We start from the raw sequence: 25,907 nt of genomic DNA, 5'->3' as shown, positions 1-25,907 counted from the left end.
TACCAAGCATGCAGGTTTGCATTCAGCTCTGTGAACAAATAAAATGCTTTCCATTTTCCTGGAAAGCTCAGGACTTCACTTCAACCTTTTTTTCTTTTTGACAACATTTTGGTCATTAGGGAGTCACTACTGACCATCCTTCAGTGGTGAGGCTCACAGGGAACCAAACTACTGCCTACCCAGACGCAGAACTCTTAGGTTTCGTTTTTGGCACATGCAGAGTTATGTTGTTTCACCTGTTAAGCTTTTCCTTTGCTCCCCCTAGTGGCGTAATTGCGCATTTCGGTCATTTCTTTAAAAAATCATAACTCGCCACAGGAATGGACTAGAAACTTGCTTTCTTTTTTAAACATTCTTGCGATTTTTACTCTTCATATGTGGGCCGGACTAAACGACCTGGCGGGCCGGATACGGCCCGCGGGCCGTATGTTTGACACCCCTGCCTTAAACTGTTTTGTGTTGTGTTCTGATGTTCATCTTTGCTTTCTCTGCAGAGGCGTTGGGTTTAGTTTCATCTTCTCCTGGGTGCTGATGGGAGTGGTCACAGTCCTGTTCTTGGCTGGAGGAAACATGGAGAAACTCGTCTGTGAGCCGTTCCACAACAAAGAGCTCTTCAAGGCAAATATTTGGTCCAAACTTTTAGGTGCTTTCTGCTACCAAGCACACTGAAAGAAGACTGGCGAAAAGTCTTTCAGTTTGTCATTTTAAAAATAACGCGCCAGGTCTGATGTTTATAACACTCTATGGCCTAGATAGTTGAAGTATTTGTTTCAGACATTTATTTAGGAAAGAATAGACAGACGTGAAGACAGCAATAGTCTCCATTTCAAAGTTGAGTTTTTGTTGTGCTGCATTAGTGCTGAGCTTAAGTCCAGCTTGAAAAAGCTGAGTTTCATTGAAATCAGCAGAGCTGAAGCCAAAAATGGAGTCTTTGCAAAGATCCTGTGTGTATCTGCATCTGAATTCTACTTCTTCTTTGTTTTGACAAATTCACAAAACACCTAACATAATTTACCAAAAATGAAACAAGTCTTTGACATGGTCACTGTCTTTATACACCCTTAGTCTAGATGAGTTAGATTATTTATAAAAATGTGTTCTTATCACTGTAACTGTCAGTCTTCTGGTTTCATTTGAACCAATGTATTGTCTCTCCTCTGTGAAGAATTACTAAGATATTTGCATGAAAATGTACCTTCACTGTGTTTCATTTTGTTGTGACTGAGCCAAACTCAAACTCTTTTGTGTGTCTGTGTTGCTCAGGTTGTGGACACGCCGTATCTAATCAACCCAGAGTGGAAGAACTTCATCCCTGGTTACATGTACAACGACTCGGAGCTGGAGCTGACGGTGGAAAGCTTGTACAGGCAAAGACTCTTGTCCTTCAGCCCGGGTCCTGTGTCCTGTTTGGCCCCTTAGGAAGCTGGGAGACGTCTGATTTCAGTGTCGTTGATATGCATCATCACATTCCAAAAGATGACTTTGAGCAGGAACACATGTATTTAGTATGAAATTCAATATTTCACTCCCAGAGATGAGGATGGAGATGATTATTTCTTCCAAATTGAAGTTATTTCTGACAGCATTGGTGTTTCTTCTCTGCAGCTACTTCATGCAGACTCTGCAGTCTATGTTAGTGCCTGAACACCACTGTGAAAGTTTGATCATTGAATCATCAGCTGACACCGCAGCAGAGGATCTGTTAGACACGCATTTCCACTCTGTTCACAAGGTGGCAGCAAAGACTTTCACAAAACCAAGGCTGACTTCTGTCTCTCTCCTCCTGTTTGTGTGTTGGTTTTCTTAGCACTTGTAAACAGAATAGAGGCATCTATTCTGCCATGCGTCTGGACAAAATCTTCAACATGTCGTCTTTCCTGAACACGACTCTGGTCAGTAACTGCAACATTCACTACATTCTATACTGCTCAAGTCTTATTGCATCTTTTTTTGCTGGGATATCTGTCTGATATGAATACTGTAACATTTAACAGCCATGTTTAAAAAAAAACAACATATATTGACAGCATATAACACTCAAAGTTTACCATGAAAACAATTTCATCATATTATTTTTCTGTCTACAAACAATAACATAAAGTAAATGGCAGAAAAAGTTCAGAGGCTGTTTCTATTTCTGTTCCTTTTTAGCTTGTTGATAAATGTTAATAAACAGCATTTTAAGCACAAAATGAAACTAAAAGAAAAATAGTTCAAAGTTTATAATGCAGCTTATTGGAAAACTTCAGTTGTGTCTTCAAAACTTTTTTATTAGGGTTATACATCTGACAGATTAATTTTACTGCATGATTTGGTTTCATTGTTTTATATTTTATTGCCTTACTGGATAAATGGAAACACATTCCCATCTTTTCTGTTTATCTTGTCTTTTATTTTTTATTCTTGCATACATTTAACAGTTATAAATTTTATGATCAACAGTATTCTTGCTTTACAAAAAACTAATAGATGATGAGCCTAACAACTAGAAATCCACTACACTGATCCATCAGGATGCCTCACTTCAGGGCAGACGCAGCTTCTCCACCACCTTGAACTGATCTCTGACTGTCACAGTCTGCACTTTCCCTTCCAGCTGGCCAGACAGCCTTGATTCACTGTCAACAGCTGCTGGTCGCCCTCTCATCATTTATCGGTATTAATGACTGCTAATGGGACAAAAATTCTCAAAGTCAAAAGCTTGAGGCGTACAGGAGTGATAGTGTTGTCTCAAAGTTTGGTAGATCAGAGAAGGCGATGAAAAAAGCGGCGCCAACAACAGACGCTGTTATGGAGCAGAAGCGGCATCACCATAACCTCTGTCAGCCCATGTCAATCATGACCTGGAAGCCGGTGGGCTCAGAGCCCCACCCCCACTAAAAACTGGGCCCAGCACCGAAAGAGAGAAGTCACAATTGAAAGTGGAGGGAGAGAAACAAAAAACAGAAGAGAAAAATGCTAAACAGCAGATGTTACAAATAAACATATTTTTTCCTTTGGTAACAATATTGGGTTTGTATGTATATATTTTTTAAAGTTGATTTCCCCCCCAATTTATGATGTCCATATTTCAAATATTTAATTTACTCTAAACTGATCCTGATTGGACCCCATATCCAGGTCATAAAACATGTAAATGAATCATTATAATCTATCTTTTAATTGCAGATTTTATTCATTTCATTAACCTCAGAAAGGTTTGTAAGCATTTTACAGATTTAATTTTTGTTTGCTTTATGATAATCAGAAATATTCCAGGATTACAGCAAGATTAAAAATGCTGGTAAAACAGGAGATCAAACGGCAGCATTAGCCTGATAACAGAGGAGCAGGAACACTATGACAGCTTTTCTACAGGGATGATTTCATGGTTTTCGGCTGGACAGTGTGCAGCAGCGTAACTATAACCACCAGCCTGGTCAAATCATCAAGTGGTTAACTGCAATGAGATCATTACTATAGAAATTTAGATTGTTGGGGTTTGTTTAGGATTGAAGTTGGTCATTGCCTTTGCTCACGAGACTAATAGATACTGATTGTGTTTTCAGTTCACTAAGGATGTGGTGGACAAGCTGGAAGGGGTTAAGATTGACTTGAGAGGGATAATCCTGTTGGAGGCAGATGGGAAGCAGAACCTCAGGGATTTCTCTGAAGTTGGGCTATCAGAGATCAACTATGCCGACTACCTGGAAGAGGTGACGCTTTCACATGGATGCAAACACACTCCAGCATGTGTCACTGCCCAAACACACTATACATGACACTGAAACCTGAAATGTTACTCTGGGGGATCGTGTAGCTGAGCAAAAACAATGAAGTGCAGAATTACAGGCATGTTCCAGCAAACTGAAAAACAAAGAGCAATCAAAGGACCCTCACAGTGTTTATTTTTGAAAATGGATACCATTCACTTACAGAGTGCTGGAGGTTACTTCCAAACTGCAATAATTGACTGATTACATGCTATTGTTCAAAATAGCAGCTGGATGGCTCTGTTGGCTGCGTGTAGGACTGGCACATGGGAAACCAGGGTTTGTTTCACAGGGGGCGCCATGAGCGGAAGTCAGTGTGGATCGTAGGGTAAGACCCTTCACGCCACTGCCTAACTATGTAGCAACATGGGGGCCCAAGTCTGGGTCGCCCTGTGCCGGTCCCCAGCCCGGGTAAACTACAGGGTTGTGTCAGGAAGGAGATCCGGCATAAAAACCTCTGCCAAACCAAATGTGTGGATCGACCCCCTGAAGGGAGTCAAATGGTGCCAAAAGGTGCACACACTTGCTATTATTTGAAACAAATCCTGTTCTTTGCAGTATTACTTTCTCAGAGTAAAGTGCAGGACATGACTCGGGTATTGAGGTATTAAGTTTCTTTCTGTGTAACACCTGCAGCAGTAAAACATAATAGAAAGATTATGACGAGAGGCAAATTAGTGTGACTAATAATATTGTTTATGTTTTGTAAAAGCATTAATACCACATCAGGAACTTCAGCTTCAGACACTTTAGTCCCTAACTGGGAAAATATAGTCAGTCAACTTAGAAAGAAAAACAGAAATCAAATGGAGAACCATAGGCTATAAAGTAGGGTCAAATCACAAAAACAAGGCAAACACATATTGACCTTGTGAAAGGTAAAGAACTAGACCCAGTTAAACCCTACCAAAATATTCTTTTCCAGTAATGTAAGTCAAAATAAAGTAGTCCCCCTGGGACTATTAGGTGCCCCTCCATGTTCTGGTCCCAAATCATGGAACATGCAGTGGGTTGGGTCTAGAAAGCATCTGCTGTTAAACTCAATGACATGTGCACATTGTGGCGACCCCTGATTGGGGTAAGTGACAGAGAGAACAATAGTTTCAGTTGGTAAAAATATTTGAAAAGCTGAAATGAGGCAGAAAACAGACTTTGTGACATATTTTCCTCTGATGATGCCTCATGGTCCTGCTGCCTTGATCACTGACACATTTTGAAATTACACTGTGGGCAGTTATCTGTTAAATTACAAGAGAAATAGAATATCATTAAATATTACCAAATGAATTACATTACTCAGAGTGAAATGTAATCTGTCACTGTAACATATTGCTGTGTGTTGAGTTACTGACTGCACTGCTCGGTGAATCACTTTCAAACATGTGCTCATTCAGTAAATTCATCGAGATTTTTGAAAGGGCAAAATGATTTCAGAGAAACTCTTTCTTCTTCTCCTATTCTCGTTTCCAGGTGAATAAAGGAGTCACTGAGGTCGATTTGCTCTCATTCACCAGAGAGCTGGAGTCTCAGACAGACCTCATGGTAGGAAGACTTTATCGCTGATTCAACTGAAGTCTGTTATTTTCATCTTTGCATTGTTTTTTTTCTCTGATCTGATGATTCTTCCAGGTCAATTGTGTGTCATTATTGTGTGAGATTATGTGTTTGTTTTGCAATTTAGCCCAGGGGTCCTCTGCAGACCGCCCTGAAAAACCACGTTGGGACTCTGCAGCAGATCCACAAGCAGCAGGTCATCCCCATGGAGCAGACCTTGGTAAAAGCAGCCGTTGCTCTTTCCTATGACCTGTACATCACACACTTAGTTCAATGCTTATTCTAATGCTACTTTTTTCCAGCTGATGCAGATGTTATTATGATTTCTGAGTATTTACATGCCCCCCACCCACCCCAAAAAGTTTAAATTTAATATCTGAAATTGAAGCAGTGAACAGATTTCCCTCAAAGACCTTTTTTCATTTCTAACTACAGTCTGCAGAAGAAAATCGTTTTTTGACTCCCAAACTGTCTGCTTCCAAAAACAACAACAGCCCAGGTTGAGTTTGGATGAAGGAGGCTTTCTAATGACCAACAGCTGCTGCATCATTTTCATGAGGGGCTGATCTTCCAGATACTGACATCACTTTAGAATATTTACGTCTGTAACTTGGTCCTAAATGAAGGAACTTTGTCAGACATTAATCATTTAGCATGCCTGATTGTAAATTAGTAGTTTAGTTTCCTTCTCAAACAGAAATCAACAAGTAAATACAGGAACAGGCACACATTTATTTTCTACACAGAATTTAAGAGGATTCTTTTTTTTTCTTTTCCCCCCATTCCTTCTTCAAGAAATATGTTAGAGCAAGGGTAAGCAGAAACTAATCCATCATGCAGATTCAGTGTCTTCATTACCAAATACAATGTTCAGTCGGAATATTATTTATCAAAAAACAAGAAAAGAAAATACATAGACCCATTTTAAGAATATTATTTTGTATGTTGTTTTGTTTTTGAGATAAGTTGTCTCCATCAGCTCAGTGTCATCATATATGAAGAATTTTGCACCAAAATAAGGAAAAATATCCACATGTCATCGTAATCCATGGATGCTGGACATTTTACAAACTAACAACAAAAAACAAGGATATTTGTTGTGTCCATGATGACATGACCTGCAGATATGATCATCCTTGATTCACACTGAGGAGATCCCCACCTGCATGAATATTCTACCACATCCTCTGAGAACAGCAATCATGGGGGAGGTTTTCTGAACCAGCTGAGGAACCAGATACTCCAAAATGTATCAATAAATCAAGGACGTTCTAGCAGTTCAAGATTCATTGACACAAAGACAATTTTTAACAAAGCATAACTTCCTTTAGTTTTGGTGTTAATTTTATTCAGACGTGACACAATCACAGATATCATTGTGGACAAAGACATTTATACAGGCGTTTTCTTTCACAGCCCTATTCTGATTTATGAAAGACTTGATGTCATAGAATTATGATCACTTTTCAAACAGTTACCACTACTGTGTTTTGAAAGGATGCTATTTATACATCACTACCAAAGCAGAGTCCCTGATTGGTCAAAGTTCAACCTGGTTTAACTTTTGTCATGCATTGAATGGCCACACCTTTTGTAACTACTGTAGAACCTGACAACAGATTTCAAAACTTGGATTGCCACACATGAACTGTGCACATGCGTGCATTTAAACCTGAGTGAAAGTGGTCGCTTGAATGTGGGTGTCTGAGCCCGTGTGAAGCTAACAACTTGCCAAGTAACATAACACACTGAAAGTATGCAGCATGCAAGGCCCTAAACTTACTTTTTTTCTGTAGGCTTACATGATAGTATATTTCCATTCTACTTCCAAACACTTTGTGTCCTGTTTTACACTCGACATCAACAAAGGAAAATATCTCAAACCTGTCAAAATAAAACAAATGTATCCATGTAATCACACAGACCAATCAGGACAAAAAATCATGATCACTGGCAGATGAAGTGTGGAATGCAGTATCTGGTATTGGGTGGGATTGCAGTTGCAGTAGGTGCACATTATTGTTGATGCTAGAGACAGGAAAAATGAGTAAAACTGAAAAGATTTTAATACAACGTATTTCTGGACTGCTGACACAGCTGGGTCGGAGGATCATCGGACACTGTTTGCAGTGTCAGTGTTTGACAGAAACTGCATGAACTATCAAAGTGGGATAAGAACAAGACTGAAATGATGAAGCTGCTGCTATGGTCCAGTTCAACAGATATTATAGCTGAGGTTGTCAAAGAGGTTAATGCTGGTTCAGATAGAAAAGTGTCAGATTATGCAGTGGATGATGACTGTGAGGCTGCGCAGCTGCAGACACTCTGACCCCAGAGACCGGAGCGGCGGACCAGTTGGAGAACCGCATTTCTGTTTACCCTGTTTATCATTTCATATTTGAATCTGTGCTTGAAGTTTTACACTGCAGCATCCATGTCCTCCTTTAACTGAACATCTCCATTTCTTGGTTGGTGAGTGTTTGATGAGTTTCCTCAGGACTATCTAATGTGACTATCCCAGTGCTCCCTCACTTCTCAATAAAGTTAAAACCATTCACTGAACAATGCCTCATATCATTTTGTGTTCGATGTAGCTGGAATGTAGTGACCATCAGCTAAACACTGATTATCTAATCAGTTGTAGCGGCAGCATAGTGTCCTGCTCCCATGCGCTCATTAGATTCTCTGTTTATGACCAAAGGATATTTATCTTGGGGCAAAATTCTTCAGCATGCCATGACTTCTGTTCATCATTGAGTGCTGGATGTTTTTGCTGTCTCTGTTCTCACCTATGTTATATTTTAGTGTTTATCTTGTGAGTATAAATTCTCCTTGACGCTGTTTCTTAACTTGTACTTTTTCAAAGAGCGCTCTTAATCAGAGTATGAGGTTCCTCGAAAGAACAGCCTCTGACCTTTCAGTGAGTAAACCAGCCTGAGTTCCCAAGCAACCACTTTAAATCAGAATCCCACTGACATTCATCCTTTTTGCTCTGCAGAACAAAGTCATAGCTGTTCTAGATGCTGTTGAAGCTGCTCAGTACCTCATCTCCCAGAATGTTACACTTTTAATCAATCAGGTATTTACAAAATTATTGCCTTTGTTTACATGTATAATATACTGATTTCATTAACTGACAATGCCCCAATCTTTCTTAGGAAACACGAAAATACACTGCGACCATAATTGGCTACTTCCATCAATACATAGAATGGGTGAAAACATCTGTAAGTGTTGTTGTGTTTATTTGTTAACATGGTGAAACTTTTTCTTCTCATTTAATTTGGGTTCTTTGTACTTATGTCTATTTTCGAAGGAATCCAAACCAGACACCAGAGTTATAAAGTGGAAAATCAAAGCTTTTGTGTCACATGAGTGTTTTGGCGTAAACATAGAGAGGATGAATATATTGGGTTTGACCTCTTTAAATCTGAGGAATTTGTTATGAGACACATTGTTTTCTTCTTTTAGAACCCAAGGAATTTAGGCCAAAGTGGGAAAAACAGCATGTTCTTTTCTCAGTTTAGCTTTGGCCGAGGATGTTGTTGTTCTGCAGCTGTAACATATAGTTTTTTTCAAAAACATTTAAAGTGCAGAATGTTGTTTGTCATAGTTTGGGGACTTTCACATTTGAAAACATGGTATTGGCTAAGTGGTGCACTAACGTTTCCTCTATAACTTTGGTAGTTGGCAGTGGAGGTAGCCCCATGCAAACCATTCAGCAACATCCTGGACACGGCGGAGATCATGTCCTGTAGCTTCCTGGTGGACTCCATGGTAATGACACTGAAACTGTGAGGAGTTCTCATAAAGAGCCTTGTCTGAAACTGCACTTTGGGACACTGAACACTGGTACCCTTCAACTATTACATTTAAACCCTAACAGGGAAAAGAAAAAATTCAAAACTTTGTTTTGCGAAGAAACATTTCCAAATTGCCCAGAAATGTCTTCACTTCAAACAGCACCAGATTCCAGTCTGATGCGATCATTTTATGAGCGTCCTTCCCGGACGAGGAAGAGCCGTGTGGCAGCACAGACACATGCGGTTGGAACCTTGTGGGTAATTATTTTCAGCGGTTGAAATAGCTTTTGTGGATCTGTTTGAACGTAAACCCACAACAACTGTTGTTTTGGTGGAGCTCAGTATAAGTCACTGTACATGCATGTTTTCTGTTTCGGAGGTTAGAACTGATGCTGTGGTGAAGTGTACACATTCATGGACAGAAGCTGATTTGACCCCAACAGTTTTTAAGAAGAGAGTTTTGTAACAGAATTTGTTTTCTTAAATAATTAATCTGGTGAGCCGACTTAAAAAAAGTCAACTGATACTGACCTGATCACCAAAAATGTCACATGCTAAATACTCAATAAGCTGTTTTCTTTTGACCAGAACGTTTTCTGGATGGGTCTAGGCTGCAGCACGCTGTTCCTGCTCCCCAGTGTCATCTTAGCCGTTAAACTAGCCAAGTATTACCGCAGGATGGACACAGAGGATGTTTATGATGAGTGAGTAGATGCATTTGCAATCCCTCCTTCCTTTCATTATATAGAAATGTAGTTTTGTAAATTGTTTGAAAAGGGCCATATTGCACTGCTCAACAAAACCTGAATCTGTTGAGTATGAGTTGGGGAAGATATTGTATGGAGTGCTAACAGTTTTTTCCATCTTTCAACACCTTGTTTTATTATTATTAAAATTCAAATACCATGTTATAATAAGTAATACTGTATTTTTATGTTAGTGGTTATTTTCTTCTATGTAACTTTTACATTTGAATCTTAAGAAATGATAAATAGTCAGTTTCAGTTCCTTTTTTTACATAAGTCCTATTTTCTGTCCCTTTTCTCTTTCCTGTAGCTCTTCTATTTCTGGGACTTGGCATTTTACTTTGTGATAACCATTTGTACTATTTCCATTACCATTCACTTCACCTCATTTCTTCACTTTTCTTTGTCAAGCACTTGGCACTTTACAAAGAAACGATGGTGCATCTGTCCACTCAAGTTTCTCTTCACTTGTCTTTTGTTCTTGATTGATGTTTCTTGTTGTTCTGCCACAGCAGATTATCTGATCTTTTTCCAGTAATCTGTGCTGGATTACATGTCTTATTAAGATACATTTCTTCATCTCATGAGGTTTTATGTTGCTGTTTCTCGTATGTCTTTAATGTTTATGTGTCTTTATAGCTCTGAAACAATTGCCATGAAAAAGTAAGACATCTTTCCTGCCTTCTGCGCCTTTTTCAGCTTCTATCAGTCTCTCTTGTACATAGAATAGTTTTCTGAATTCTTGGTGCTGCTCTGTGTTTAAAGCTTCAGTTGGTCATTGTGGCTGGATGGTGAGGCTTGTGTGATACTTTCAGAAAGTGTCCCTTACCTTTCATGAAGGGCTCTTGCAATCATTATTATACAAGTTTCTCTGTTTTGTGTCAGTGCATTTATAAATAAACATTATAGAACATGTTCATCTACTAACATTCTTAAGGTTTGGCTTCTCTCCTCCTAACGTTTAGCATGCCATGCATGCTCTCATTTATCATCACTTGTTTGTTCACAACATTTTGTTTTCAGTATGGAAATGGGTAATAATGGTTATCATAGGGAGATCTTACAAGGAGTTCCAAACGCTGCGATGTCCAGGTAAACTCTGCGTCAATCCTGCCGACTGCATGTGGTGGTGGTGATGGTGAACGCATGGCACCAGGAAGTGAGTGTGTTTGTGGTGAATACACAGCTCGGTGCATGCCTGCAGGGGTGATGATTTACTGCACAACAAAGAGAAGCAGGAGTTTGAGAACATTAGTCTTGAGTTTTGCTCCAATAATTAGCATTTGTACAATGACAGTATGATTCATTATTATCATCTCTGCATCTTCTGTGTAAAAATTGGATAAATGGAAACATTTTCTTACTCTGCAGTCTGTTAGACTGTTTAGAACTTTTCAGAAATTAAATGATCACACAAATTGTGAGTGGTGAATGTATTGAAGTTTAGCCAAGCAAATGATAGCATTACAAAAATGAATGCAGGCTAATAGACTATGTGTTCTCCTCTCTTGTATGAGGAGTGTAATCTGACAAAAATGCCTGATTTATTCCATGATATTTCAGAAGGAATACACGATGGAAGAATTTACTTTATGTTATGGTTCAAATGTAAAGAGTAGGAAAATGGGGATTTGATTGTAATCAAGTGCATCAAATCCATCTTTGACGCACAAATCAAACTTTATATAGCATTAGTCATAAACACTTTTTCAGTTATCAACTGTGCTGGATCTGAATTAAGTTTATTTATGGAGCCAGAAAACAAAAAGACAATAAGGAAAAAAGTATTACTGTTAAAATTAGACGATCCTCTACATGTACATGGTTTAGTAATGTACTCTTTAATGCATCCATGCGCACAAATACAGACATAGAGCCTATTTTAGATGAAACTTATCTTCCAGTCAATGTCCTGGTGTTACTTTGACACAGAAGGAAATCTCAACATCACCTGTGACAGTGTTTGTAGGAAGGACTTGTGCTTGGGCTGTTCCTGCTGCCATGACTTCATTTGCTCTCATATCAGCATTGCTGATGTGTAGATTCAGATTCTTCCCCGACTGCTTGCTCTCTGGAATGAAAACCTTTCCTCTTTCCTTTTGTTTAGAGTCAGCCAAAGTCCGATGAATGTACATCTGATCATTTTTTTCAAAGAGAGGCAAGCATGTTTAGCTTTGGTGTGACACTGAAAAACATGCTACTTTGTTTTTCTTCCATACCTAACCGAACAACTAATTGCATGTCTCGTATTTGAAGTTGCATTTGGACGGAAAGACCTGCTATGACAGCTGCAGAAGGCAGAGAGCAAAACAGCTCAGTCAGAGGTCGGTTACCTGTGAATCCGGGCTAAATAGCACAAAAACGCTTTCTTGTAAAATAGACTCTTGAAAGATCAACAGGAAGACAGTACTGAGGCCATTTTGCACTTCTGACAGGAAGCCATTTGTTAAATTGAGTTACATTTCAGCAAAAGAAACTCCAATCAAACTCTGTCATTTAAAACTCAGACGTTGACAGAAATGTTTTGCTCGCTGCCTGATGAGCCACTCAACTGCCTCTGCTTTGCCACAGAAGTGAGGAATATATAATCACTCAGCAGAAATGTCCCTCTGTGGAGGTTAATGTTTCGCTCTTTGTGTGTGTTTACCCCCCTGCTGGTAGCATCCCTACCTATGATACCATGAACAGGTTCCCACGGGCCTCAGCCCCTCCGAGGCACATCGACTGGTGACAAAGAGCTGGTTCTTGTTTTAGCTCCTGACAGGTACTGGAAGACTAAGAACCAGACTGCCAACCTGGTTCTCTAACTCTACTGGACTCACAACAGCGGCCATCTTAGTAGTTGTCAGTTGTCTCTTTGTTTGATCTTGTGTATTTCTGAAGTCGTAACCATCTGAACTCCTGACTGCATGTCTGACTGCTTAAGAATGTGTGCTTCAGAGCAGAGAAGCTAACTGCTGTTCCTCTTATTTAACTGCATCACTAAAAACTGTCTCTAACATTTCTGACAGAGTTGTGTTTGTCTCAGAATAGGAAGGTGGTTTCATGTCACTTTACTACCAAAACGTAGCACTCATGTTCACCCAACCTGAGTAACAGCTGTTGTTGAAAACAATGTTCATTAACAGAAACTGTGTCTGGTTGTGACTGAAAAACCCTGTCAAAAGAAAGCAAAGGCTCTTTCAAAATGGAAATGTCACTAAATGAACAAGTATGTGTAACTCACTGTGACTTCCATTTAGCTGCTTTGCTTTGCATCAACTGGAACTTCTGACCTTCAGAGAGTCAAGTGCTGCTAACACTAAAATAATCCATTCTGATTTGCCGTTATGGAAACAATCGACTTTTTAAAAAATAGCCCTTTTATACTGACAAATGTATTGCTGAATAAAGAGTTAGGCATATCCAAATGAATGGATGGACACCAGCAGCCGCAGGGGGACCTGTTTATGCAGAAACAAACAACTATTTCTATTGTTCAAATAATCTCCAGCCACACACAAACACAAACAACATCATGCTGTGCGTATTGTAAACAAGATGTTTGTGTGGTTTCCTCCCACTGGGCACAAGATGTCTATTACCAGTAGATAACTAATATACAGCCATGGTAGATGTCTGCTGGACATCTCAGACATGTCTATTTTCTTACTCTATTAGTCTACTACACATCTACCTGTAGACATCTAATCTTGGGATATTTTTAGATGTCTATCAGAGGATTTTTTTTTTTACTAGATATAAAACAAATACTGCAATTTTACATCTATCCACTAATCTTCAGAACCCACTGGATCCTTTGGGGTCCTGGTTATAATCTGGCTACTGTAGAAGGTGGGGTACACCCTAATCAGGTCACTAGTTTTGCCATCAAGCAGTTAACCCCTGAAACATGTTTTTGGACTGTTGGAGAAAGCTGGTGCAAACATGTACGAGGAGAACATGCAAGCTTCATACAAAAGAGTCCCATCTGACTTTGCATAATGATGTGAAGGAACTAACCGCTGCTGCACCACCATGCAGCCTTTTCATTCACAGACAACTAGTAATCACAAAGTTCTACATTCCAGGTACATTTCAGTAAAAGTACCTGGGGTTAAAGGTCTCAGAAACCCTCACCAAATCCAGCATCTATATTTCTGTTTAGATTTTGAACGTGTCATATAACAGAACAAAATGATGGGAAAAGGTTGAATCTATTGTCAGAGTGAATCATTATGAAAATGAGCTAAAAGCACATTTTCTTATCTTCTGCTGCACAACAGAGTCTAGTTGCTGTTTAGAGGTGAAGTGTTTACAAGACAATTTCATCTAACCAATGTTAATATTTGACAGAGAAAGGAGAAAAAGGATGATGGTGTAGCAAAGTCACATTCATAGAAACATGTTTGACTTTGCTTCTCTGCTGGTTTCATTTCAAGTAAATCTGCTGCAGCAAGAGGATCCAATTTAACTCCCCTTTTTGGGTGTATTTTATTTTGAAAGGAACTTGTATACTTCTGTTAAAATAAAATAAGTTAAAACTGTTATAGAAGTGATGCATATCTATAGCAGTAAAAACTGAAATAGCCATGATATAGATATAGACAGTGTTCACTAAGTGCTCCTAAATGCAAACACATAGAAAAGCCCTGTGGCCCCCATTGTGTCTGAGAAAAATCAACTGCATTTACTGCTACCTGGTATAAATATCCTTTGGAAATGAGAATAGAGAAATGAATGTACTGACCATTACAGCTAAAAACACACCTTTTGAGCAAAGTAATTGGCTATAATAGGCTGCACTGTTACTTCTTCTTCTCAGCTGACATGCCTAATGATTTCCCTGGATGAAGGCATGGTGCTGTGTGTTATATTGCTCCCTGCGGCGTACTTAGAATGTTATAGTATTACAGTTAAATGTGCTGAATAAAAAACAAGGTCATCCGTGGAGTTTTATGGGAAAGCAATGGTAGCAACGTCATGTCCAAAAACACTAAGTAGCTGGGTTTTGACATAACTTTTTCCTACTGGAAAAAGTAAAAAAAAATGCTGAGCTCAGAAAATCAGAAATCATGACTACTCTGCACAGTCACTAATATTTGCATTCATTTTTACACAACTTCTTTCACATCCCAAATAAAAGTTTGTAAAGGTTTGAAGGGTCATTGTTTTCTTTAAAGTATCCACAAAGGTTCATTAATACTTTGAGCAATGGCCTTGTTGTAAAGTGCTGATGTTTAAATGATCATTCACCTAAACTTTTGTTTCTGTGTTGTCTTTCCTCTTAGTGCTTTGGAAAACTGGAACTAAAGAACACAACAGTAAGCTTTCATACTTCCTTTTAGATGGCAGCCATAGCTGTAGTTCAGATTCTGTACTTGATCCTAGCTCTATAGTGATGCGGCTTTTGCATTCATATTCCAAAGGGTTTGTTTGGCAGCGATCTTTTGTTCTCAGACAGACGCATCAGCAGAACAGGAGAGAAATAATACTAAGCAAATTGCAATACTTAATTTTCTATTTATTGAAAAAAAAGATTTAAAATGCCTCATGATGACAAATATGTATAAAAAAGGAGTAAAATCATTCCAATTTAACTTTCATAAACAACTTTAATCAAAATGCTAAACCTAAGATTTAATCATTCTACGAAAGGTTTTAACTCCAAAGATAACAACTAAAGATGCAAAAGGCTCTACGGTTTGCTACATTTAACATGTCCTTACCTTGGTTCAATATGAAATATGTAAAGTTGATAAAAATACATTATGCCCAAGTCTGCTGTCATTTGAACAATGTGTTTTCTGAGTGTAATGTCATTTCCCTCATTTAGCTCAGCCCCATTGGATACAAAAAGATGACAACAGAAATGTTCAATTAAAAAAAAACAAGATTTTGTTCTGATTTCTGTTCCATTATCCTGAATTTGCTCTGTTTTTCTATCATTTAGGGCTGTCATGTCAACATTTCTGCTCAAGAACAAAAGCTTTTTTCCCAGTGGATGAAAACACCTCCAACAACAGGAATTCCTGCAGGGGATTTTTTTTAATCCATTGAAATTTCTCAGACTGGTTCGTTTGTTGCCTGCAGAACAGCAAACTCCTCCCGTCTGGATCAACTGTGAGCCTGGCTTGTTCTGCATTTTTTTTGAAAGAATTGCATTGTCTGTGTTTACATTTATTCAGGCTGACATCAGTTTCAACCAGAGGTTTATGTTTATTTTGCTGAAGAAGTCACAGCAAGACAAGGAGATGTTGATTTTTGCCTTCACTTCTAATGGATGGAACATTTTCACATAGTAAAAAATGGGTCATTTTGTTTAAAAATACTGGTGATGAAACTGAATCAGTGTTTTTTTGTTGAAAATGCACATTCTTTTGAACGGAAGTGTGTGCGAGGCTGACTGACATTCAGAACAAAGCTTGCAGGGCTTTAAAAGAAAACTAAGGAGAACTTTGAAATGTTACATAAAAGCTTGTCCTTGCTGGTTACAGACACCCTGTATTCAACTGCTGCCTATTAGATTCATGTTTCACTCTGAATTTTTACAGATTTGTTCCTCAGTAGAGAAAAATAACATCCATATTGCAGATGCTGCATGATGAATTATATTCATCTAAACCTGTAGCACCTTGTCATGTCAAGTGTTTACACTGACATTTTTCTTCTAAGAAAATGACTTCATTCACAGAAAATAAGACCATATTCTTATGGATCATTCCTCATCAGATGATGCCTTCTGACCTAAAAAAATAGTGAAAAAAATAGTTTGTGTTTTTTTTCAATAATTACATAATAAACAAACATCAAAACAAAATCCCATCACAACCATAACCATAGTGGAAGCATATTTTCTTTTAAAATCAAAACTATAGTACAGATCGTTTGTGCAGTTTGGGTTAACAAAATGCTAAGTGTTTTAGTTTCCCAGTGTGAATCTATGACTGATTTTAAGTTCACTGGTATTTTTAGTGAGTTTTCATTTGCTGTCAAAGTAGTGAGATATTAAATTGAATACTTAACTCTCAAGCCAAATTTGTTCATAAAGGTCCATCATTGATGCTTTTGCTTATTTTTCAGATGCTTTTGTAACTATTTGTAGTTTTGAAATATGAAACAAGTGCATGTATTCAAGAGCTTTGTTTTCTTTTCTATTGTTGCTTTATAAAGACAAGTTATGCTGAAATCTGTCTTATAATATTTTGGGCAACCTGCCTCCTTCTGCCCGCCTCGCCTTCATGTTTACAGGTTAGATTTTCAGCTGCTGTAAGTAGAGAAAAAAATATAAATTATACATAAACAACTGTTAGAAGCTTGCAATCAGTCTGGGTGGTAAACGCATGCTCTATTGTTCCACCGCTTCAGTCAGTGCAGTCTGAAAACAAACTGTCCATCATAACACTCAGAATCCAGTTTATGTTGACAGAATAAATTCAATTCATTGATTATTTTGTTTGATTGAGGAGAAAAATGTCAAATATCTTTGAATGTTTACATTTCTGTTAAAAGATCTGAAGAAAAACTAGCAACACTTTTTTATAATATGACAAGAGTCTCATTAAAGCTTCAGCAGTTCCACATAGCTCATCATGTGATTCTGCAACTACCAACTCTGTTTTAAAGATTTGAATTGAACTTGTTAGGATGTCTTACAGTTTTTCTCCATTGGTTCGGCTCATTTCTTGAAACAGAAATTACATTCTCAAAATTCTTTCGTTGGCAAAACAGTCTTACAGTTCAGCACAACACTATAGCTCACTTGCAAAATCTAATATATCTCCCAAAACTGTTCACTCATGCTTCAAAACTAAATTCCTTTCCCATGTAAACAGTCAGTGCCACCAAAATGGCAAAGATCTTTCTCAATTGCTTTGGCTCATTTCTTGATCAGACAGGACGTTCTCAACACTCTTGGTGCTTTTGTCAAAATAATATGGATGGTTCAGCACAACACCATGGTTCACCTGCAAAAGCTTATATCTCTCCCAAAACAATTCACTCGTGTCAAAACTAAGTTTCCTTCTCATTTAAACAGTCAGTGCCTCCAAAATACTTTGTCCCTTTGGCATTGTGTAAGCACTGCAAGTCAAAATGAGTAGATGTTTGGTCACTATAGCAGAGGACCATTGAAATAACCCTCATGTCCACCTTTATTGACAATGGTTGTTGTACTGTTTTGTATAGCTAACAGAATTTTTTTTTTTATGAAACTGAAAAAAAAAAAAAAGGATTTTAGGGTGAGAGTAGCCTCTTAGGTTTAACCCTTGTGCTGTCTTAGATGACCCCACCCTTACATTGACGTGTTCTCCCTACCATGACAAAGGTGGATAAAGGTGGAAAGATTTCATGTAATCCATGGACACCAGTGAAGATCACAAATCATTGAAGAAAAAAGGTTCAGAGCACTGTCTAGTGGGTCTAGATGACCCAACTCACAATGTTAAAGTGCCTAGGATAGCACACGTTGTACTCATACTGCCAAGGAAATTCTAACCATTATCATTCACACACATAAAGTAACTTTCATACATCAGAGTAAAAAGAAAATATATACAGCATAATATACTTTATAATTGAAACACAAACAAAAAACAATGACAATAATATGCAGCCTACAGTGCTGTAAATAATGCTTGAGTTTCATAACTAACAGTTCTTCACTGGTCGCTGTCCTCACCCTCCCTCTCCCTGCCATCGTCCTCACCCTGCTGGCCGTCCACACCCTGCTGTCTGTCTGTCTGGCCACAGATTTTCGTCCATATCAAAGCGTACATTCTCCCTTGCAATGCAACGAGGGAAGAAACGGCGTGCATGTCTCAACCATCCCCTACACTGATCTCCTGTAATATCCTCACACGCAGCATCCATTGCATAGAGCAGGGACCTCTGATCTTGAGCTCGATGCTCAGACACTCTCCACCTCTAAGCGAGAAAAACTCCTCTATAGGATTGAGGAAAGGAGAGTAAGGTGGTAGGAACACTATGACCATCCTTGGATGAGCAGGGCCATGGTGGAAATTCACATTGTCACATGGGGCGACAGTGGCTCAGGCAGTTGAGCGGGTCGTCCAATGATCGAAGGGTTGGCGGTTCGATCCCCACTCCCACCAGCCAAAATGTCGTCGTGTCCTTGGGCAAGACACTTCACCCTCCTTGCCTCCAGTGTGGCTCCACTGGTGTGTGAATGCGCATGAATGATCACAGTGATGGTCAGAGGGGCCGTAGGCACGAAATGGCAGCCACGCCTCTGTCAGTCTGCCCCAGGGCAGCTGTGGCTACAACCATAGCTTACCATCACCAAGTATGAATGAGGAGTGAATGAATAATGGACACACTGTAAGCGCTTTGGAAAAGCGCAGAAAAATCCAATCCATTATTATTATTATTACACAATGAAATGAAGCTGACTCATTTTGGAGCGAACAACCATCAGACTGAGAATCAACAGTCAGTTTAGATCAACATGATCTATCCACTTGGAATCTGTGCTAAATGAAGGCTACCTGTACTTAATCAATTGGAAAGATGTTCTGAGACATTGAGACATGTACTAAGACATTTACAATTTGATGAAACTAATGAGAAATTCCATTCTGTTGTGAACAATTACCAAGTGGTTTGGAGGTTTGTCCATGTTGTTTTGAGAATGTAATTTCTGTTTCAAGAAATGAGCCAAACCAATGGAGAAAAACTGTAACATAAATACTGGAGTTTTTTTTTGTCATTTTAGACTTGAAAAACCTTTTTCTATTTGACTGAAAAAGCGTTAGTTGTTATGATGGACTTTTGTTTTGATCCTATGTGCTCACTTTTACTATTACTAGTTTTTTTTCCGCCGTCTGTTGATCCATTTTGGAAAAGGTCCTTAGACTAGTTGTCATGTTTCCCAACCCTGACTGAAGGATATCCAGTGATGCTGTTTTGACACGTGATGGTATGAAATTGGGCACTGAGAGGTCATCTGAGGACAGGCTGTGAAGACTGTAAACAATGTGAATAAACTTTGAAAGTCTAAAAACGTGTCTGTTGTGTTCTTAGCTGGACTTTCATTCATGTGAGGCTTGAATTTATTTTTAACCCTTGTGCTATCTTAGATGACCCCCCCCCCCCTTCCATTGAGGTGTTCTCCCTACCATGACAAAGGTGGATAAAGGTGGAAAGATTTCATGTAATCCATGGACACCAGTGAAGATCACAAATCATTGAAGAAAAAAGGTTCAGAGCTCTGAAGTGATAGATAGATAGATAGATAGATAGATAGATAGATAGATAGATAGATAGATAGATAGATAGATAGATAGATAGATAGATAGATAGATAGATAGATAGATAGATAGATAGATAGATAGATAGATAGATAGATAGATAGATAGATAGATAGATAGATAGATAGATAGATAGATAGATAGATAGATAGATAGATAGATAGGTAGATAGATAGATAGATTCCATGATAGAGAGATGGAAAGACATGAATGTATTTGTAAAGTCACTCAAAGGGTAACAACAGAAAGTAATTAACTCAGGCATTGCATAGAGAAAGCATTGAGGCATTACGTTCTGTGCTTCTGTACAACATTTTGCTGAAATTAACACAATAATTCACATTCCAGTGGGGTGCTGCGCTGCCGGCCATGACTCTGTGGTTCCATACTGACCAGCTATTTTAAAAAGAGATTATTATCGTCTTCAAGCTTTGCTTTGAGGTTTTTCTCGGGCACCAAAAGGACTGCTAGCAAAACCACATGCAGAACTCTTTTCAGCAATGACGGGAACTCATACAGACACTCAAAGTGAACGTAAAAACAAAAGGGCTTCAGAAAAGAAAGGTTTGTTTTACTCGTTTACCTTACTTGACTGACTGGAGAAAAAGCCAAAAAAAGCCAAGACAAAAATCTTTCACTAATTACAAACGTTTTTCCAGAAAGAAAGATTTCAGATTTTATTTAAAAATACAGATGTGGTAGTAGCAAAGCTAAGCTTAACAGCTATGGTGAACTGAACAACATGAAGCAAATTAAGAGAACATACTAGACCAGGTGCCTGTTGTAGAGCCATTAGTAATTATTACATGTTTAAGTCATGATGCTGTGGAAAAGAAGCTTCAACCTTTACTGTTAGAGGTTCGGGGTTGTCTGGCACCTCTGGTCCAAGAGGGAGAAAGCTGAAATGTGTCTTTAGTTTCTTAAAGATCCTTGAGGATGATGAAGATGGATCACTGGGAGCTCTTAGTGAAAATCATCAAAGAGTGTAGAGAGGGCAAAAAAGAGTAAAAATCAACTGTGTCCCTTTGTTTCTGGCATGTGTCGGTTCATACAAAATGTATACAGCCATAACTAAGAAACTGTTTTTTCTGTGACCACCAGATAACTGTCTGGCTGCTGGATTTAGGATTTACTGGAGGCTTTTGATGAATGATTTGGACATCCTACTAGAATAGCAATACAGAATCATGACTGCATGGGTATGTTTTCAACATTTCTCTGGTAAAAGGATTTTTATGAGTTTTGTTTGATTTCACAGGTGAAAAGGCCTCTGAAGACCTGTTTAATGTGGTGGAATATTACTTCAGGGTAAATGGCAGAAACAGAAGTCAGTTCATTTATGGCTGTCTCATAATTGGCACTGCTGCTGCTGCAGATCTCTCTCCTTTATGCGTCATTCATGATTCATTGGTGTCTGCAGGGAAATGCTGGCTTGTGCCGCATACTCCTGGGTGTGCTCGGCTTACTTCAAAAACCATCAAAACGGCTTACGGCCTTATTTCACTCTAGTTTCTTTGTTAAAAGATAATTAACAGACAGGAAATTGTTGTTGTTGTTTTATATCATTTCAAAAAGTGTTACACAGTTCTGTGTGTGAACCTAACATGAGTGAGCTGCTCAGGAATGTCTGCTGCTGGCACAGAATGAAACCAACAATTTTTTATGACAGGTGGTTTCTGTAAGTTTGCGATCAAGATGTCTGAAGAAGGCAGGATTACTGTGGGGGTGTTCCTCCTCCGCCCTTTCAGCTATTCACTCCTTTCTTTGTTGCCAAAATTAGCTCTCTGCCTTCCCAGCACATAAATGCAGAGAGTCCCCTCAGTTCCAGCAGTCGAACAACCGTCCTCTGACAGCATGTGGGTCCAGGCCGCCGCTCTGCTGCTTGCCTGCTGCGTCTGGCCAGCTCAGTCTCAGAGAGATGACAGCAGGGGGCAGAACATCTGGGAAAACCCCATCTCCTTTGACACCAAGGGAAACGATAGATGCAGCATGAACTTTAAAGCCCAAGGGGAAGTCACAAAGCTGAGGATTTCCTGCAGGGGCTCTGAGCGCTTCTACTGGTGTGAGTTTGTGGGGAAACCTCACACCTGCACCGCTTACAACAAAAGACCTCGCCACTACTTTGTTCAGATGATGTGGCATCTGAGGAAGCTCCAAAACGCTTGCCAGGGGGAAAGACAGTTTAAACCCTTTATGTGTAGAATGGCACCTGATGATGCTCAGATGGTTTTGGCATCTTCCTCCATTCATCTGCCACAGAAAGAGGCCATCAGAAAGTCAGCGGTACAACCGGCAAAGCAGCCTGTGCCACCTCACAGCCAGGCTGAACCTTCCAGACCCACTCCTACAAGGCACACACTGAGGAAAACAATTCGAGCAAGCCAAAGAGTTAAGACCACCAAGTCACCCAGTAAAAAAGCAACGCCACCCCCAGGTGAGAGCCCCGCAGAGAAAATGTCTCAACAATACTGCTGGAGGTCACTGCAGGGCATCTGCTCCTTCGTCATCGGTGTATTTCGGAGTTAATCAGAGAGGTGAGCAGCTCAGTTTCTCTTTGTTAATATTTGCCTTTGATACTTCGTAGAGCATTTTGGAAGTCTTGGTGAAAAGATGGTATTTATTCCACTTTGCCCTCAGCTTTAATGAGATAATAATCTATATATGTTTTGAAGAAAGTCATATTAATATGAAACAGTTGACATACTGTCAAATGCAATAGTGAAATAATAAACCAGTGAGATTGTAAACAGCATACAGTCTTACATTATTTTTCAAACAGAGAAGCTCCAACAAAAATGTGCCGATCATTTACATTGTAAAGGCTCTAAACTGTTACAAAAATTAATGTTATGACTTTGGCTTTACTGCTGTCATGCTTTGGGTCACTGGAAAAGGGAAATGGATTCAAATGGATTTTATCCCCCAAAAAAAGAATCAGGAATGCTGGAATAAAGAGTTTATAGTAATGAATTCTTGTTCTAAATCAGCATCTTAAAAAAAGACTGCAGTTTGTACTCTGCAAAATGTGCCAAGGCACTTACGTTTTCCCTGATCGTGTGGACACTGTTTGTTTATAGATATTTTGCAGAGTTCTGGCAAGAAAGATACACCGCCTGCTTTTCTCTTTTCTTTGCTAACAGTTCTTCTAGAGAATGGATCCTGAGCACATTTCTGCTAATGTGTCTTTCAGATGTAAGCATTAAGTGGACCTGAGGGAAAGTTCAGGAGACTTCCAGACTTCAGGAACAGAAGTGTTGCTCACCTGCCAAAGAGCTACTGTGGCTGGTTTCAGAAATCCTTTTCCTACTGCATATTGTACCTGATGCATTTATGCATGAGTTATCTCTATGAAGATTCACAATACACTTTACATGTTTATGTCTGTTAACATGTTGTGTTATAAATGAAAGTATATATGTATACCATCATATATTTGTGTCTCTTACTTCCATTGTATAAAAGATAACTATCTGATCTTCACTTTTTGCCTTGAGGAAAGAAAATGTGTTTGCCATGCTCTGTTCTTAATAGAGATAAACATCTCTGCAGTCAGCTGTTTTAATTGTTTTTATTTGTAATACCCATCTTTGTGACAACAAAGTAACTACAAGACACAATTATATTGCTATCTTTCATAACACATTTTAAATGATCTTTAAAGATCCGCTTCTCTGAGGTAAATGTTGTTTTTAACGTTTTGTGGAATTTTCTGATGATGGGCGACATGTAATAAAAAAACGAAAACAGTTTTTTTGATTATTTCTTTATCAAATCATTGTGAATCCCGAGCAGACAAATCAATTCCAGCTAGGTAGCTTTGGCTATCTAGCCAGTATTTTTGCATGACAATCCTGCACCCAGCCAACTAAACTATCCAGCTGCTGACTTTGATATTGCTTGCCATTTTTCTTGCATAAGTAATGTTAGGTTGGGGTGGTGAAGGACCATAAGCCAGCTGATGGGAAAGAGGCTTACTCTGCGCCAACAGTCCCACCCCCAACTCAGAGGTGAACTTCTAATGTACTCCGGCTGCTATTTTACTTTCCTGTAATCCTTGTGCTATCCTAGGCACTTTAAAGTTGGGAGTTGGGTCATCTGGACCCACTACACAGTGCTCTGAACCTTTTCAAGTGGATCTAAATTCAAGAAAGTTCCCAACCCCTGCAGCCACACTTTGTGAGTGTGTGTCTGTTTCAGATTATGCACCAGTCTGTTGCTGCTGCAGGCTGAGACGACTGAGCTCTTGTGTTTCAGGACTGCAGAGTTTCTCTGAAAACTGCAGGTAAAGTCATTTCTCTGCTGCTTCTTTGTGTTTGTTTTTTGCATTTGTGTAACCCTTGTGTTATCCTAGCCACTTTAACATTTGGAGTTGGGTCATCTAGACCCACCAGACAGTGCTCTGAACCTTTTTTCTTCATCGATTTGTGATCTTCACTGGTGTCCATGGATTACATGAAATCTTTCCACCTTTATCCACCTTTGTCATGGTAGGGAGAACATGTCATGGAAGGGGGGGGGGGGGGGTCATCTAAGATAGCACAAGGGTTAAGGTGACCCTAAGCAAGAATCGTCTCCCTGTAAAGTGTTAACTGCACCTTTCAAACAAATAAGGTTTAAGAACTCTGATTCAGATTGAATACAGTCTGCCTTTCTTTCTCATTTTGTTTATTTATTTATTTTTCACAATTTAAAATGTATGAAATATATCTATTAGAGTTGGTATTTAAACATAGCTCTTTTTTACATCAATAAAGCCTAAAAGCTTTGAAGCTTCTTTTTTTTGGATTGTTCCCTCAGATATAGGTTACTTCAGAAATACAGGGACTACAAAGACTCCATCTGAACTGGATTTCAGTTGAACTTGAAAACAAATGTCTACATTTCAATGTCTTCCTGCAGAATATCGACAGTCCATGGGCCTCCTTAGGAACTTCTCCATCCTTCTCCTCTTAGCTTGCGCCTCCCATCAGATGCTGTTGGGGGGTCATCGGAGGAATCACGGACAGAGCAGAAGAGATGACAGAGTACAATACAGAGAAAGGTCCGGGTCAAAGGTGGCCCACAAAGTCAATGCTGCCTCTGTACAACGGGTTAAAGGAAAAGTGGTTACCAAAGAAAAATCAGTGTGTACCTGGGCAGCAACAGGTGAGGACCTGGTCCTCCTCAATGTCACTTGCAAGAAAAATGGCAGGAGTTTAAGTTGTGAGTACTCTGCCAGACCAGCTCTTTGTACCCACTTTACATCCAACGAAGAGCTTTACTGGAAGCAGATTTCCAAAGCTCTGAAGAAGCACAAGAACCTGTGCAAAGACAGCAGCAGACTGGTTAAAGCTGGCATGTGCAGAGGATCTCCTAAAGAGGCTCACTTCATTCTCTTTCCTGTTGTACTGATGAAGAAGGATATTCCTGCATCAGCAGGCACAGCTGTCAGTTCTTGCAAGTCAGAAAACAAGAAGCTAGCAGAGGAATACTGCATCGAGTCCTGGTCCAGCTTTTGCACTTTTTTGTTCACTATGATAAAGGACTCGGACTGTTGAGGTGGAACAAAGGTGAACTTAAGTGAAATACTTTTGTTGGATTCTGACTGTCTCATTCCTTAGAAACGTTCTCTTTGTTTCCAAATGTTTCCATACATCATGCTGCCTGTCTGTAAAACGCATTGATCCTCAGAGTAATTAGGTAATAGAGGCGTTTTCCATTTGGTTTTTTGCTCTGCCTCTCTTTGTTGAAAGAGAAAAGAAGAAAGAAAACCCCTTTTGCAAATAGTTAAGTGAAATTCCTATTAACACTTTCTCTTTATTTATT

At 39.1% G+C, this 25,907-nt stretch overlaps 2 protein-coding genes across 22 annotated transcripts in view; both read left to right on the top strand.

Annotated features, from left to right (window-relative positions):
• prom1a (prominin 1a) overlaps positions 1-19,855 on the top strand; it is an 89,445-nt gene extending 69,590 nt beyond the window's left edge. For 4 of the 21 annotated variants that reach the window (XM_078953818.1, XM_078953823.1, XM_078953820.1 and 1 more), the window contains 17 exons: positions 495-618; positions 1,264-1,367; positions 1,808-1,892; positions 3,549-3,695; positions 5,223-5,294; positions 5,434-5,526; positions 6,102-6,119; positions 8,173-8,226; positions 8,305-8,385; positions 8,465-8,533; positions 8,994-9,083; positions 9,698-9,813; positions 10,495-10,518; positions 10,879-10,947; positions 12,517-12,619; positions 15,126-15,158; positions 15,788-17,023. In XM_078953818.1, coding sequence (XP_078809944.1) covers positions 495-618; positions 1,264-1,367; positions 1,808-1,892; positions 3,549-3,695; positions 5,223-5,294; positions 5,434-5,526; positions 6,102-6,119; positions 8,173-8,226; positions 8,305-8,385; positions 8,465-8,533; positions 8,994-9,083; positions 9,698-9,813; positions 10,495-10,518; positions 10,879-10,947; positions 12,517-12,586 — 1,216 coding nt within the window. In that variant the 3' untranslated portion in view covers positions 12,587-12,619; positions 15,126-15,158; positions 15,788-17,023. Of the gene's footprint in view, positions 1-494; positions 619-1,263; positions 1,368-1,807; positions 1,893-3,548; positions 3,696-5,222; positions 5,295-5,433; positions 5,527-6,101; positions 6,120-8,172; positions 8,227-8,304; positions 8,386-8,464; positions 8,534-8,993; positions 9,084-9,697; positions 9,818-10,165; positions 10,366-10,494; positions 10,519-10,878; positions 10,948-12,516; positions 12,620-15,125; positions 15,159-15,787 lie in introns of those variants that run through there. The other 17 variants (XM_078953821.1, XM_078953824.1, XM_078953817.1 and 14 more) reach the window with 13 other exon arrangements.
• A 2,070-nt stretch (positions 19,856-21,925) lies between these two features.
• On the top strand, positions 21,926-23,851 carry fgfbp2a (fibroblast growth factor binding protein 2a). The gene is made up of 2 exons (XM_004086514.5): positions 21,926-22,636; positions 23,293-23,851. The coding sequence occupies exon 1, from the start codon at positions 21,957-21,959 to the stop codon at positions 22,626-22,628; it is 672 nt and encodes a 223-aa protein (XP_004086562.1). The 5' UTR covers positions 21,926-21,956; the 3' UTR covers positions 22,629-22,636; positions 23,293-23,851.
• The last annotated feature ends 2,056 nt before the right edge of the window (positions 23,852-25,907 follow it).

The sequence above is a fragment of the Oryzias latipes genome, chromosome 10, assembly GCF_053564925.1.
Source record: "Oryzias latipes strain Hd-rR chromosome 10, Olatipes_Hd-rR_3.1".
NCBI lineage: Eukaryota > Metazoa > Chordata > Actinopteri > Beloniformes > Adrianichthyidae > Oryzias > Oryzias latipes.
The sequence above is the reverse complement of the archived record's forward strand: the minus strand, read 5'-3'. Positions and strand labels throughout refer to the sequence as shown.